The sequence below is a fragment of the Oncorhynchus tshawytscha genome, linkage group LG07 (genome assembly GCF_018296145.1).
Source record: "Oncorhynchus tshawytscha isolate Ot180627B linkage group LG07, Otsh_v2.0, whole genome shotgun sequence".
Lineage (NCBI taxonomy): Eukaryota > Metazoa > Chordata > Actinopteri > Salmoniformes > Salmonidae > Oncorhynchus > Oncorhynchus tshawytscha.
Genome location: NC_056435.1, coordinates 55,307,039 through 55,321,959, shown reverse-complemented (window position 1 = coordinate 55,321,959; position 14,921 = coordinate 55,307,039). Strand labels below are relative to the sequence as shown.

The window sequence follows — 14,921 nt, the reverse complement described above, 5'->3', positions numbered from 1 at the left end:
GGCCAGCAGGTTCCAGAATCTCCAGTGTAGTGCTCCGGAGGAAGTAAGTGGGGTTCTCGGGACACTGGGGTAGGCTGGGAAGAACAATCGCTGGTGGCGATAACTCCTTGTGTCTTCCAATGGTGGCTCTTTGCTGGCAGATAACATTGTGGATCTGGTCTGAGTCTGCTGGGTCTGTCATGGCCAGTCGGGCTGGCAAAGGGCAGGTTGAGGGCAGGCAGGGGTTTGTGATCAGGTCAGAGTCTGGCAGGTACAGGATGGCAGGCAGGTTTGGGGTCAGGGCAGGCAGAGGTTCGTAATCAGGTCAGAGTCAGGCAGGTACAGGACGACAGGCAGGCTCGGGGTCAGGGCAGGCAGAATAGTCAGAACTGAGAAAACTAGGATACAGAACTTGAGAAACAGGAAGACGGGAAAGTATGCTGGTAAGACCTGACAAGACAAGAGGAACTGGTTACAGACAAACAGAGAACACAGGTATAAATGCACCGGGGATAATGGGGAAGATGGGCGACACCTGGAGGGGGGTGGAGACAAGCACAAAGACATGTGAAACAGATCAGGGTGTGACAAGGTTATTATTGTGGAGTAACTACAATGTTGTTGATCCATCCTCAGTTTTCTCCTATCACAGACGTTAAACTCTAACTTTTTTAAAGTCACATTTGGCCTCATGGTAAAATCTTTGAGCGGTTTCCTTCCTCTCCGGCAACTGAGTTAAGAAAGGTGACTGGGTGTGTTAAAAATGTGTAATTAAGTGTAATTAAAAACTTAACCGTGCTCAAAGGTATATTCAATGTTTGCTTTTATTTTACCAGTCTACCAATTTGTGCCCTTCATTATGAGTACTCAATATCGTGCCTCAAGACATTTCAGCTTTTCATTTGAATTAATTTGTAAAAATGTCAAAAAACATATTTCCACTTTGACATTATGGGTTGTTGTGTGTAAGCCAGTAACACAAAATCAAAATGTAATACATTTTAAATTCAGGCTGTAACACAACAAAATGTGGAAATAGTCAAGGGGTGTGAATACTTTCTGAAGGCACTGTATACATAGCCAATAGGGCCTGGGGACCATAAAGACAGATGGGATGTTCAATGGCGATACAGCTTATTAGATAAGGAGATAGAGGATCGCAGTTATTTGGAGCATCATTGTCCGGGACTGTGGCTTTGGGTATGCCAGAGGGCTAATGTGATCAGTGATGTCCAGTCTGCCAAGTGTCATATAGCAGTGATTGGCTTGACTCTGGGTCAGACACCAATCTGAAAGTGAAATCTCAGCATCCTGACTTTCCCCCATGACCCAATGGACTGGAGCTGGGTCATCATTATATAATGTACTGAGTCTGACAACCTGGTCTCATGATTTAGTGGTCATATATTGACATTTTGAATGTCAGTATGTAATAAAAAAGAAATTTGACCAGTTATCTAGTCTTGAGTTTCCACCATAGCCACAGGAAGGGTCAAGGTTAAGGGTCAAACTATCTTCCCAGGATATGGTTGAAACCTTTGACCAGAACTGAAGAATTCACCTTAATAATAAATAAATAGATAATCTGGATAATAAAGCATATGCATTCATATCATCGCATTTGCAGACAAACAGTAAAATACTATTCCTAATGTGATGACTAGGAATATGTCCAGATTTGGTACCAGTAGCCTAGTCACTGCAGGTTATTGAACTCAACAACTATTTGCAAAAATTACCTTCTGTACAGAGCGCACACTCGAGGTCCAGGGGTAAATCATTTTAGGCTGTCCGGGAAAACATTGTCCTTTTACAAAAATGTTTTACCTAATTTTACAGATTGGAGAAATTAGCATAATATTTTTTTATACCACAAAAAGACAAAAATGACAGGCTACTTTGATATTGACAAACTGAAAACAATTTAAAAAATGATCTCCTCTTGAATGCAACCAATAACGTATGTGTACGAAAGGGAGACACATAGATTGTACAATATGATGTCAATTTAATCTAATTACAAACATTTTGCTATTTTTAATTTGGATTTCACTCATTGTAAAAATGCACTGAATTCAAGGATTTTCTAATTCAACTCTACAAACAAGACTGAGCTGTTGTGTTTCAATAATGTCTCATTAAAGATCACATGATCAAGCTGAATCCTTTTTGCAATAGTTTACCATTGTGAACATACCGCCAATGTTCACAATGGTAAACTATTGCTATAAGGATTCAGCCTGATCATGTTATATTTAATGAGACATTATTGAAACACAAAATCTGTCTTGTTTGTAGAGTTGAATTAGACAATACCCTTCATGTTCACAGAGCTGCTCAATGTGTCTTCACATACAGAGTCTTTAAGATATTACGGGCCAGTTACAAAGGTTGTACAAGACAAATAACAAGTGGTCATACTGTGCCAAAGAGTTGGACTAAGATAGACATCTGATAGGACTCTCACTGCATTGGGTTTCATGGGTGCTCAACAGGGGCACCGCTCCATGTGTCAAGGAAAGTATGACTTGGGAAAGAGAGATTGATACAGTAGATTTTGACAGCAAGTTACAAAGAGAGGAGATTGAGAATGAGAGAGCAAGTAAGAGGAACAAGATAGAGAGTGTGGCTGGGGGATGGACAAAGACAGAGAGAAATAGGAGGGGTTATAACACTGCCTCTCAAAAAAAAAATGTTTTAATGAGGTACCAGTGAGGAGAGGCGGTCACACACACACCCACACCCACAACCCAATCCACACTCAGGCTCGCTCAGTCATTCAGTCAGTGAAGACAGATATGGCTAAGCAGAGCTGAACTTCTTGTCAGTCAACATCCAGACATTGATCTTTCCCTCATTTGGTGTCACTTCTTTCCTTCTCTTTTCTCCTCATCGTTATGCACTTCAATTGGGAAATAATTGAATCACCACCAGAGAAAGGAACTTTGCTCCAATGACTCTAAAAGTGGACTCTACTCTTTTCTACTTGCCTAGGTCAGCCAGATGAACACACACAAACCAGCCCACAAAGCCAAGGTAGGTCCCCCACTCTGGAACCTTGGCATTTTGGGCATCTTATTCTGATGTCAACTTGTATCATTCCAAGCTTTCTTTGTTGAGGGCATAAATTATGGGCTGGAAATTGTAAGCTGAATGCTAGATATTTTGTTATCAACATTTGTTATCGACATTAATGACATGTATTTATTTGTTTTAAATTATGTATTTATCATGGCTGTGGATTTTGTTTAGAGTATAAGGTCTAAGTTTGCAATTCACACAGAGAGTGATGCTTTGACTTGATTGAAGGCAAGTTTATTTTATTAAGCCACATACTTTGTGTGAATTTGACAAGACAGTTATTGAGTTGTAATTAACTGCATTTACTGTTCCAGTCTGTACTGTGAAACACACCCAGTGTAGCCAATGGATCTTAAGGAGTGAGAAGAAATATTGGAAGCATTTTTTTGTTGCTTATGAAATGAGCTTGGGATGCGTCACAGGTTTATGAAACAACTTCTGTGGTCCAGCTAAAACACACAGTACCACACTGAAAAGTTAACATCTAGGATGACATAAGAACACTGTCTTTTTTTAAATGTCTCTTCTTGAACTTATTTGCTAAGCTCAGCAGATATCTCTCTCTCCTGTGGTTCTTGTTGGTTCTTTGAGCTTCTAGTTTGTGTAACCATTGTAATGCCAGAAAGGCAATCCTGTAGGTGTATTCATAGCCGCAGGAAGTAGTTTGGGGGTGGGGGTGCTGCGTTTTCTGCGACAGGCAGGCTCTTGGTGTATCATACATGTATATGACCGTAGTGAATGGGATGCATGGGGAGATGGGTTGTGAAAAGAAGAGTAATTGAAGCAGACAAAAAGCCACATTAAAGGAATTAGTCAATTTCCTGCACAAAGACTTCACAAGTTTAAACCCCTTAATAAGGTCAATTTTCGTGCCCCCGTGGAAATGTAATTAGCATAAAAATAAATATATCAGTTCAAGTTAGAGATATCTGCTGTTTTGCATTAGATGCGTCTCAATCCACCACATCCGGCTATGTCTCACATCTGTGTTGAAAGGTGACAGAGCTAGAGCAGTGTTTGTCAGACCATGGGACATCCTTAAAATTGGTCTTCTCACAAACTAGTCTATCGAACGGTTTGGCCTACAAAAGACAGACGAGTCTCTCATGAACACGTAGATGTCGGTTGTTTTGTTCTAGAATGCTCACAGGCCTCACAAGACTCGCCTGAAGGTCCCCGGGTACCAGTTGAAAAATTCATGGAAGTATACTGATAAAAAATAAACGCAACAATTTCAAGATGTTATTTAGTTACATATCATAAAAGGAAATCAGTCAATTTAAATGAATTCCTTAGGCCCTAATCTGTGGATTTCCTATTACTGGGAATACGGATATGAATCTGTTGGTCACAGATACCTTAAAAGAAATTGGCCTAACAATGTGCCTCAGGATCTCATCACGGTATCTCTATGCATTCAAATAAAATAAAATCAAAATGTATTTGTCACTTGCGCCGAACACAACAGGTGTAGGTAGACCTTACAGTGAAATGCTTACTTGCAAGCCCTAACCAACAGTGCAGTTAAGTTTAAAAAAATAAAAAAAAAGGTATTAGGTAAACAATAAATAAGTCAAGATATAAAAAGTTAAAAAACGGTCAAAAAGAACAGTAGCGAGGCTATACACAGGTGGTAGCGGTACAGAGTCAATGTGTGGGTGCATCGGTTAGTCGGGAGGGTGGAGGGGTCGGGGGGGTAGCCATATGATTAGCTGTTCAGGAGTGTTAGGGCTTGGGGGTAAAAACTGAAAACTGTTGAGAAGCATTTTGGACCTAGACTTGACGCTCTGGTACCGCTTGCCATGTGGTAGTAGAGAGAACAGTCTATGAATGGGGTGGTTGGAGTCTTTGATAATTTTTAGGGCCTTCCTCTGACACCGCCTGGTATAGAGGTCCTGGATGGCAGGCAGTTTAGCCCCAGTGATGTACTGGGCTGTACGCACTACCCTCTGTATTGCCTTGCGATCTGAGGCCGAGCAGTTGCCGTACCAGGCAGTAATGCAACCAGTCATGTTGCTCTCGATGTTGCAGCTGTAGAACCTTTTGAGGATCTGAGGACCCATGCCAAATATTTTTTGTTTCCTGTAGTGGAATAGGCTTTGTCGTGTCCTCTTCACAACAGTCTTGGTGTGTTTGGACCATTCTAGTTTGTTGGTGATCTGGACACCAAGGAACGTGAAGCTCTCAACCTGGCTAGGTCTCTGACGTCCTCCCTATAAGCTGTTTTGTCGTTGTCAGTGATCAGGTTGTCAGTGATCACTGTTGTGTTGCTGCAAACTTAATGAAGGTGTTGGAGTCGTGCCTGGCCATGCAGTCGTGGGTGAACAGGGAGTACAGGAAGGCACTGAGCACGCACCCCTGAGGGATTCCAGTGTTGAGGATCAGCTTGGCATATGTGTTGTTACCTACCCTCACCACCTGGGGGCGGCCCGACAGGAAGTCCAGGATCCAGTTGCAGAGGGATCCATTGATAAAATGCAATTGTGTTTGTTGTTCATAGCTTATGCCTGCCTATACCATAACCCCACCGCCACAATGGGGCACTCTGTTCACGACATCAGCAAACCACTTGCTCACCCAATGCCACACGTTGTCTGCAGTTGTGAGGCCGGTTGGACGTACTGCCAATTCTCTGGCAACAGCTTTGGTAGACATTCCTGCAGCCAGTATGCCAATTGCACACTCTCAAAACTTGAGACATCTGTGGCATTATATTGTGTGACAAAACTGAACATTTTAGAGTGGCCTTTTATTGGCAAAATGCACCTGTGTAATGATCATGCTGTTTAATCAGCTTCTTGATATGCCACATCTGTCAGGTCGATGTATTATCTTGGCAAATAAGAAATGCTCACTAACAGGGATGTAAACAAATTTGTGGACACAATTTGAGAGATATAAACTGTTATGTGTATGGAACATATAAAGTGTATGGAAATATATATGGGATATTTTTTTTCAGCTCTTGAAACATGTGACAAACACTTTACATTTGCGTTTATATTTTTGTTCAGTGTAGATATGGAGACTGTTTAGTGACAACAATGAGGGGTTAAATACACACACACACACACATATATATACAGTGCCTTGCGAAAGTATTCGGCCCCCTTGAACTTTGCGACCTTTTGCCACATTTCAGGCTTCAAACATAAAGATATAAAACTGTATTTTTTTGTGAAGAATCAACAACAAGTGGGACACAATCATGAAGTGGAAAACATTTATTGATATTTCAAACTTTTTAACAAATCAAAAACTGAAAAATTGGGCGTGCAAAATTATTCAGCCCCTTTCCAAGTTAATACTTTGTAGCGCCTGCTTTACTGCGATTACAGCTGTAAGTCGCTTGGGGTATGTCTCTATCAGTTTTGCACATCGAAAGACTGACATTTTTTCCCATTCCTCCTTGCAAACAGCTGTTACATTTGAGCTCAGTGAGGTTGGATGGAGAGCATTTGTGAACAGCAGTTTTCAGTTCTTTCCACAGATTCTCGATTGGATTCAGGTCTGGACTTTGACTTGGCCATTCTAACACCTGGATATGTTTATTTTTGAACCATTCCATTGTAGATTATGCTTTATGTTTTGGATCATTGTCTTGTTGGAAGACAAATCTCCGAATAAGTCTCAGGTCTTTTGCAGACTCCATCAGGTTTTCTTCCAGAATGGTCCTGTATTTGGCTCCATCCATCTTCCCATCAATTTTAACCATCTTCCCTGTCCCTGCTGAAGAAAAAGCAGGCCCAAACCATGATGCTGCCTCCACCATGTTTGACAGTGGGGATGGTGTGTTCAGGGTGATGAGCTGTGTTGCTTTTACGCCAAACATAATGTTTTGCATTGTTGCCAAAAAGTTCAATTTCGATTTCATCTGACCAGAGCACCTTCTTCCACATGTTTGGTGTGTCTCCCAGGTGGCTTGTGGCAAACGTTAAACAACACTTTTTATGGATATCTTTAATAAATGGCTTTCTTCTTGCCACTCTTCCATAAAGGCCAGATTTGTGCAATATACGACTGATTGTTGTCCTATGGACAGGGTCTCCCACCTCAGCTGTAGATCTCTGCAGTTCACCCAGAGTGATCATGGGCCTCTTGGCTGCATCTCTGATCAGTCTTCTCTTGTATGAGCTGAAAGTTTAGAGGGACGGCCAGGTCTTGGTAGATTTGCAGTGGTGTGATACTCCTTCCATTTCAATATTATCGCTTGCACAGTGCTTTTGGGATGTTTAAAGCTTGGGAAATCTTTTGTATCCAAATCCGCTTTAAACTTCTTCACAACAGTATCTCGGACCTGCCTGGTGTGTTCCTTGTTCTTCATGATGCTCTCTGCGCTTTTAACGGACCTCTGAGACTATCACAGTGCAGGTGCATTTATACGGAGACTTGATTACACACAGTTGGATTGTATTTATCATCATTAGTCATTTAGGTCAACATTGGATCATTCAGAGATCCTCACTGAACTTCTGGAGAGAGTTTGCTGCACTGAAAGTAAAGGGGCTGAATAATTTTGCACACCCAATTTTTCAGTTTTTGATTTGTTAAAAAAGTTTGAAATATCCAATAAATGTCGTTCCACTTCATGATTGTGTCCCACTTGTTGTTGATTCTTCACAAAAAAATACAGTTTTATATCTTTATGTTTGAAGCCTGAAATGTGGCAGAAGGTCGCAAAGTTCAAGGGGGCCGAATACTTTCGCAAGGCACTGTATATACACATATATATACACACACACACACAAAAGTATGTGGACATCCCTTAAAATAAGTTGATTTGGCTATTTCAGCCACACCCATTGCTGACAGGTGTATAAAATCAAGCACACAGCCATGCGAACTCTATAGACAAACATTAGCAGTAGAATGGCCTTATTGAAAAGCTCAGTAACTTCAACGTGGCACCATCACAGATGCCACCTTTCCAACAAGTCAGTTAGTCAAATGTCTGCTGTTACTGTGAAGTGGAAAATATATAGAGGTTTCAAGTTCCATCCCAGTGATAGAAAGTTGTTTTTGAGATTTTAATGCCTCAACTTAACCACTTCAAAATTTGACTTTTGCAATAGCTTTGAAATGTTACATTTGAGAAAATGGATGAATGTCTAATTTTGACCTATTTCAGATACCAGACACGAATATGATCATTCCAATGGCATGTCTACATCTATGGGATCAATGATTCGCATGAAAAGTTCAACCATTTGCCACAATCTGGTGTCTGTTACTATGACTGAAGTTGTGAAATATGTCTGAATCCTTAAAAGTAAAGCATTTTTTTGCTAGCGTTTTCACAGAGAAGATGATTGATAAGCATTATGATAGACTGAATAATCTCCTCCTTTATTTATTTTCCTTCTTTCCCTTCCTGTACTATTGGGTGGAATTCCCTGGCGCTGTGGTATGGAACCTGGCTCAAACTGCTCAGACACAGGGTATTCTGAAACATGCAACAGCGTTAACCCCAATAGAAGGGTGTCATGTACGGAGCTGAGACAGTCACATTTTCGAATGCAACATTTTGCAACTATTCTGTTAGATTCTGGGTACGATAGCAAATTGAAGAAATTAATGATTGTATCGTCCTTTTTTTGTAAAATGGATTAAAGTGAGCTTGGATGATACATAGGTGCTATCCTATAATTCTAAATATTCTGTGTTCAAAATATGATGCTCTCCGTCAAACAGTGCATTTGTTCCAAATGTCAGAAAATGCACCCAAACCTTAAGGGAAATCAGCAGTTGCTACATACATTTTTCTACTCATAAATTAATGACATACACCTATTGATTCCTGAAGAATATACAGTGTCTTCAGAAATTATTCACACCCCTTGACTTGTTACAGCCTGAATTTGAAATGGATTACCTTTAGATTGTGTCACTGGCCTTCAAACAATATTCTATAATTCCAGTGGAATGTTTACGAATTAGTAAAACATGTAATGTATTGAGTCAGTAAGCATTCAAACTTATGACAAGTTTAAATACGGACTCACTCTGTGTGCAATAGTGTTTAAGTCATTTTTAAATGACTACATCACCTCTGTACCCCACACATACAGATAATTGTAAGGTCCCTCAGTCGAGCAGTGAATTTCAAGCACAGATTCAACCACAAAGACCAGGGAGATTTTCCAAAACAGTAAAAAGACATTTGAAAATAACAGTAGCAAGGTTATATACAGACACCGGTTAGTCAGGCTTATTGAGGTAGTATGTACATGTAGTTACGGTTAAAGTGACTATGCATATATGATGAACAGAGTGTAGCAGTAGCGTAAAAAGAGGGGTTGGCGGGTGGTGGGACATAATGCAGATAGCCCGGTTAGCCAATGTGCGGGAGCACTGGTTGGTTGGGCAAATTGAGGTAGTATGTACATGAATGTATAGTTAAAGTGACTATGCATATATGATAAACAGAGAGTAGCAGCAGTGTAAAAGAGGGGTTGGGGGGTGGCACAATGAAAATAGTCCAGGTAGCCATTTGATTACCTGTTCAGGAGTCTTATGGCTTGGGGGTAAAAACTGTTGAGAAGCCTTTTTGTCCTAGACTTGGCACTCCAGTACCACTTACCATGCGGTAGTAGAGAGAACAGTCTAGGACTGGGGTGGCTGGGGTCTTTGGTCATTTTTAGGGCCTTCCTCTGACACTGCCTGGAGTAGAGGTCCTGGATGGCAGTAATGTACTGGGCCGTACGCACCACCTTCTGAAGTGCCTTGCGGTCGGAGGCCGAGCAATTACCTTACCAGGCAGTGATGCAACCGGTCAGGATGCTCTCGATGTTGCAGCTGTAGAACCTTTTGAGGATCTCAGGACCCATGCCACATCTTTTTAGTTTCCTGAGGGGGAATATGCGTCCTTCCTAACTAAGTTGCCGAAGAGGAAGGAAACCGTTCAGGGATTTCACCATGAGGCAAATGTCGACTTTAAAACAGTTGAGTTTCAAATCAAATGAAATTGTTTTTTTCACATACACATATTTAGCAGATGTTATTGTGGGTGTAGCGAAATGCTTGTGTTCCTAGCCCCAACAGTGCAGTAATATCTAACAATTCGCAACAATACACACAAATCTAAATGTAAAATAATGGAATTTAAAAATATATAAATATTTGGATGTGCAATGTCAGTGGCATTGACTAAAATACAGTATAATAGAATTTAGTATATACATATGAAATGAGTAAAGCAGTACGTAAACATTAAAGTGACTAGTGTTCCATTATTATAGTGAACAGTCATTATATGTCAATGTACAGTGAGGCAAAAAGTATTTAGTCAAATAAATTCATACAAAATCCTACAATGTGATTTTCTGTCATAGTTGAAGTGTACCTATGATGAAAATTACAGGCCTCATCTTTTTAAGTGGGAGAACTTGCACAATTGGTGGTTGACTAAATACTTTTTTTGCCCCACTGTATATAGGGCAGCAGCCTCTACAGCGCAGGGTTGAGTGATCGGGTGGTAGCTGGCTAGTGATGGCTATTTAACAGTCTGATGGCCTTGAGATAGAAGCTGTTTTTCAGTCTCTCAGTCCCAGCTTTGATGCACCTGTACCGACCATTTCAGATCGTCATTGATGTGTACGCCAAGGAACTTGAAGCTTTCCACCTTTCCACCCACTGCGGTCCTGTCAGTGTGGATAGGGGCGTGTTCCCTCTGCCTTTTCCTGAAGTCCACGATCAGCTACTTCGTTTTGTTGACGCAAAAAATATGTTTAACCTGTCTGGGAATGGAACCCCGTTCCGCCAGCGGAACCCCTCGTCAACAGCCAGTGAAATTGCAGGGCGACAAATTCAAACAGAAATCTCAAATCAAATTTCTCAAACATACAAGTATTAGGCACCATTTTAAAGACAAAAAAAATTGCGTTAATCCAGCAACAGTGTCTGATTTCAAAAAGGCTTTATAGTGAAAGCTCCACAAACGATTATGTTAGGTCACCACCAAGTCACAGAAAAACACAGCCATTTTTCCAGCCAAAGAGGAGTAACAAAAAGCAGAAGATTATTTATCACTAACCTTTGATCTTCAGATGACACTTATAGGACTTCATGTTACACAATACATGTATGTTTTGTTTGAAAAAGTGCATATTTATATCCAAAAATCTAATTTTACATTGGCGTGTTATGTTCAGTAGTTCCAAAACATGCAGTGATTTGGCAGAGATCCACATCAATTCACAGAAATACTCATCATAAACATTGATAATAGATACAACTATTAAACATGGAACTTTAGATAAACTTCTCCTTAATGCAACTGCCGTGTCAGATTTTAAAAAACTTTACGGATAAAGCATTGCATGCAATAATCTGAGTACGGCGCTCAGAGCCCAAACCAGCCAAAGAAATATCTGTCATGTTGTGTAGTCAACATTAGTCAGAACTAGCATTATAAATATTATGTCCATATACCTCCTTTTGTTAGGGAGTTTGGTAAAGAAATCCAAACGCGCGTGCAAGTCCAGCGGAAAGGTCGGATGAAAGGTCTAAAAAGTTATATTACTGGTCATAGAAACATATCAAACGAAGTATAGAATCAATCTTTAGGATGTTATTAACATAAATCTTCAATAATGTCTCAACCGGAGAATTCCTTTGTCTGTAGAAAAGCAATGGAATGCAAGGTAACTTTCACATGACCGCACGTCACGAGCTCGTGGCAGACCTCTGACTCATTCCCCTCTCACCCCCTTCACAGTAGAAGCCTGAAATAACTTTCCAACGACTGTTGACATCTAGTGGAAGCCTTAGGAAGTGCAACATGACCAATATCCCACCTATCTTCAATAGGGGCTGAATTGAAAAACTACAAACATCTGATTTCCCACTTCCTGGTTGGATTTTCTCAGGTTTTTGCCTGCCATATGAGTTCTGTTATAATCACATACATCATTCAAACAGTTTCAGAAACTTGAGTGTTTTCTATCCAGCGCTACTAATAATATGCATATATTAGCATCTGGGACTGAGTAGCAGGCAGTTTACTCTGGGCACGCTTTTCATCCAAAAGTGAAATGCTGCCCCCTATCCCAATGAAGTGAATACATTTTGAATTCAGGCTGTTACACTCAACATGTGGAATAGGTCAAGGGGTATGCATACTTTCTGAAGGCACTGTAAATAATGCCACATGAACTTAGTTTAACTGTTGTACCCCATCAGAACCCAAAATATAATCTTATTTGTAAACAAAATACATGTCAACAAACTGTATAGCCTCAAAACATGTACTTAACTATAGTGGTGATATCATGCATGGTCATTCCTTGGATCCATATCTCTGTATATGAATTTGAGAGGGATTACATTTAAAAGCTAAACATTTCTTCCACATTAACGGACGCTACTAATAGAAATCTTTTTATAATTGTTTGATATACTGTTCTCTCAGAAAGGCAAGTCTTGGAATTCCTCTCCACAGGAAACAGCTTCAAGATGTAGTAATAAGATTATTTTATTATTACATTAATCTTGTTAGATTATTATTGCATTTGATTTTTTTATGAAAATACATAATTCATTCATTTGAAAGCCGTCATTGTAACAAAAATCTCTATATGTACTTTTTTTCAACAAAAGTCCTGTTTTATACAGTGGGTCACAAACGGTCTTCATATTAAACAAATAACTACTGTGCTCATATTGTTGGGATATTGGAAGCAGGGTGTTTACATGAGTTGAGTTAATTGAAATAAAAATACTTGAGTGCTGTTGGAGGGTTTCATTAGAACACCCACCCATCAATAACTGTTGTTTTTGGCCTTCACGGTGCTAGCCAATGTGTACATTAAGATTTTATTCACATGTTGATTTTTTTCTGTTCTGTTTCAAAGATGGGATGAATGTGACCAGTGGCTGATGTCTGTATATGTCTTGAAATGAATTGTTCTCTGGTGTATGGTTAGGGCCATGACGGAATCTATGGAGGCAACATCTTCTGATGAACACATGTTATTTCAATATTTATTTATTTTATTTTATTATTATGGCATTAATCCATATTACATTTTATACTGTTGCGAAACATATCAATCTATCAATTACATATGCAGCTTTTGCTGTGAAAGAAAGGAAAATAAATAAGCCCACAGGTTCCATCTGGTCATGATTTTGGGGAGAATAACCATAAAATACAAATGCCGTATCGTAATTTGATCCTCCTGCTGTTGTAGGAAACGCAAACTTGTGTAGCCACAGGATGTGTGTGTGTGTGTGGTGGGGGCGGGGACGCTGGGGAATGTTTGGCTGCGTTACAGACGGCTATGTTTTAAAGGCCCAGTGCACTACTTTAAAGATTTATTTAAATGTACTCCTTATGATTTTGCAAGTGGTGCTGCTGCAAGTGGTGCTTCCCCCCCCCATAGTACTTTACAATCACTTTCAGTATGACCCTTACAAGTTGTGGAATCAAAAACTATTGTGTTCTCAAATAGACAAGATACAATATGATTTTAAATGAAACTAGCATGATTTTATTGACTATCAAATTTGAAGACATATCCAAAAATGTGTCATACCCCATGTGACCTAGAATTGTATATACTTAATATGTAATTTAGTTATCACATGTGGATAAAAGGCACTATTGTGCCTAACATTTTGCAACTCATTAATGAACAATATTGAACCCGATTTAGATCTTTGCTCTTCTTTATGGGAACATATGGTTCAGTGTGAACTAAACTTTGACTTGTAGATCCCTAAGCAGTAGTTGTAGTGGAAATATAAGTTGTTGTAGTACTATGTTGTAGTAGTAGTAGTAGTAGTGTAATAATACTGCTCCGTTTATTTCAGGCTAGGCATTTGTGCTTCGTCGTCCTCCTCTGCTTCCCTTTGGCGTGGGCTGGCGTCCCTGGTCCATGTCGGCACTCTGTGACAAAGGGTCACCTCCTCAACCTCAATCGCCTGGTGAGGACACCTCATACCACACTAAATCATGCAATGATAGACTCCAAACAAAAAAAATCAACTTGAGATAGTTGCTTTCAATCACTCAACTCATGCCTGAACATATTGATGTTAATGAAAGGTTTCCTCCCAAGTTAGTTAATGTATTATCTAAATGTAGGATTTTTCCTTCTGTGACCCTCACACAAAATGTGGCAGCCGTGAATTCTGTATGGCTGCATGACTGAGTTCCACACTTCACTGTTTGGATCTTTGTTTACCACACAGATTGACAATCAGTTGGAGAATGGCTGTTCAATAAGCTATGCATTTACTGAGCTCCAGAGTTTGGTGAGTATTTCCTTCCTACTACACTGTAATTACAACTTTCACAACAAAATGAGTTTGATGCGTGCACATAAAGGATATTATACCATAGATAAACATCACCACCAGTCACTGTCAAGATAGTCTTGTTCTTTCAAGATGTGCCAGGCTGGCATACCGATTCAAACTAATGCTCACTTCTGACATTACAGGTCTAAGTTCATAACATCTCTTGCTCCATCCAGCCTTTACAGCAAAAATGGAATTATATTTAGAAGAAAAGTATAATGCCATGAACGAACGAGGTTGTTCATCCCCTGGAAGGGAAATGTTTTGAAAATACCTCAACTGTGCCAAGTTACAGTAGATAGAGAGAGCTGTGTGGCAGTACGGAGTTAAGCCCCCCCCAGTTTAACTTGACACTGATCAGGAAATGGTTTACAGGTTAACTGTTTACTGCAGTGGGCTAAATCAAGGTCACACAGTGTTTCTTGGTAGTCTTAAACAAATGTACTTTGAAACAAAAGTTTACACCTCACACACACACACATGGTTATGGGCTTCAAAAAAGACCCCTGTACCTTGTCAGATAGAGTTTGAATGTATTTTGAGTTTGCATCCCAATATTA

General features: G+C 39.9%; 1 protein-coding gene across 2 annotated transcripts in view; it reads left to right on the top strand.

Moving 5' to 3' along the window:
* Positions 1 to 2,728: 2,728 nt before the first annotated feature.
* Positions 2,729 to 14,921, top strand: part of csf1a (colony stimulating factor 1a (macrophage)) — a 43,878-nt gene continuing 31,685 nt past the window's right edge. For both annotated transcript variants that reach the window (XM_042324648.1, XM_042324647.1), the window contains exons 1-3: positions 2,729 to 3,015; positions 13,873 to 13,986; positions 14,254 to 14,316. In XM_042324648.1, coding sequence (XP_042180582.1) covers positions 2,983 to 3,015; positions 13,873 to 13,986; positions 14,254 to 14,316 — 210 coding nt within the window. In that variant the 5' untranslated portion in view covers positions 2,729 to 2,982. The remainder of the gene's footprint in view (positions 3,016 to 13,872; positions 13,987 to 14,253; positions 14,317 to 14,921) is intronic.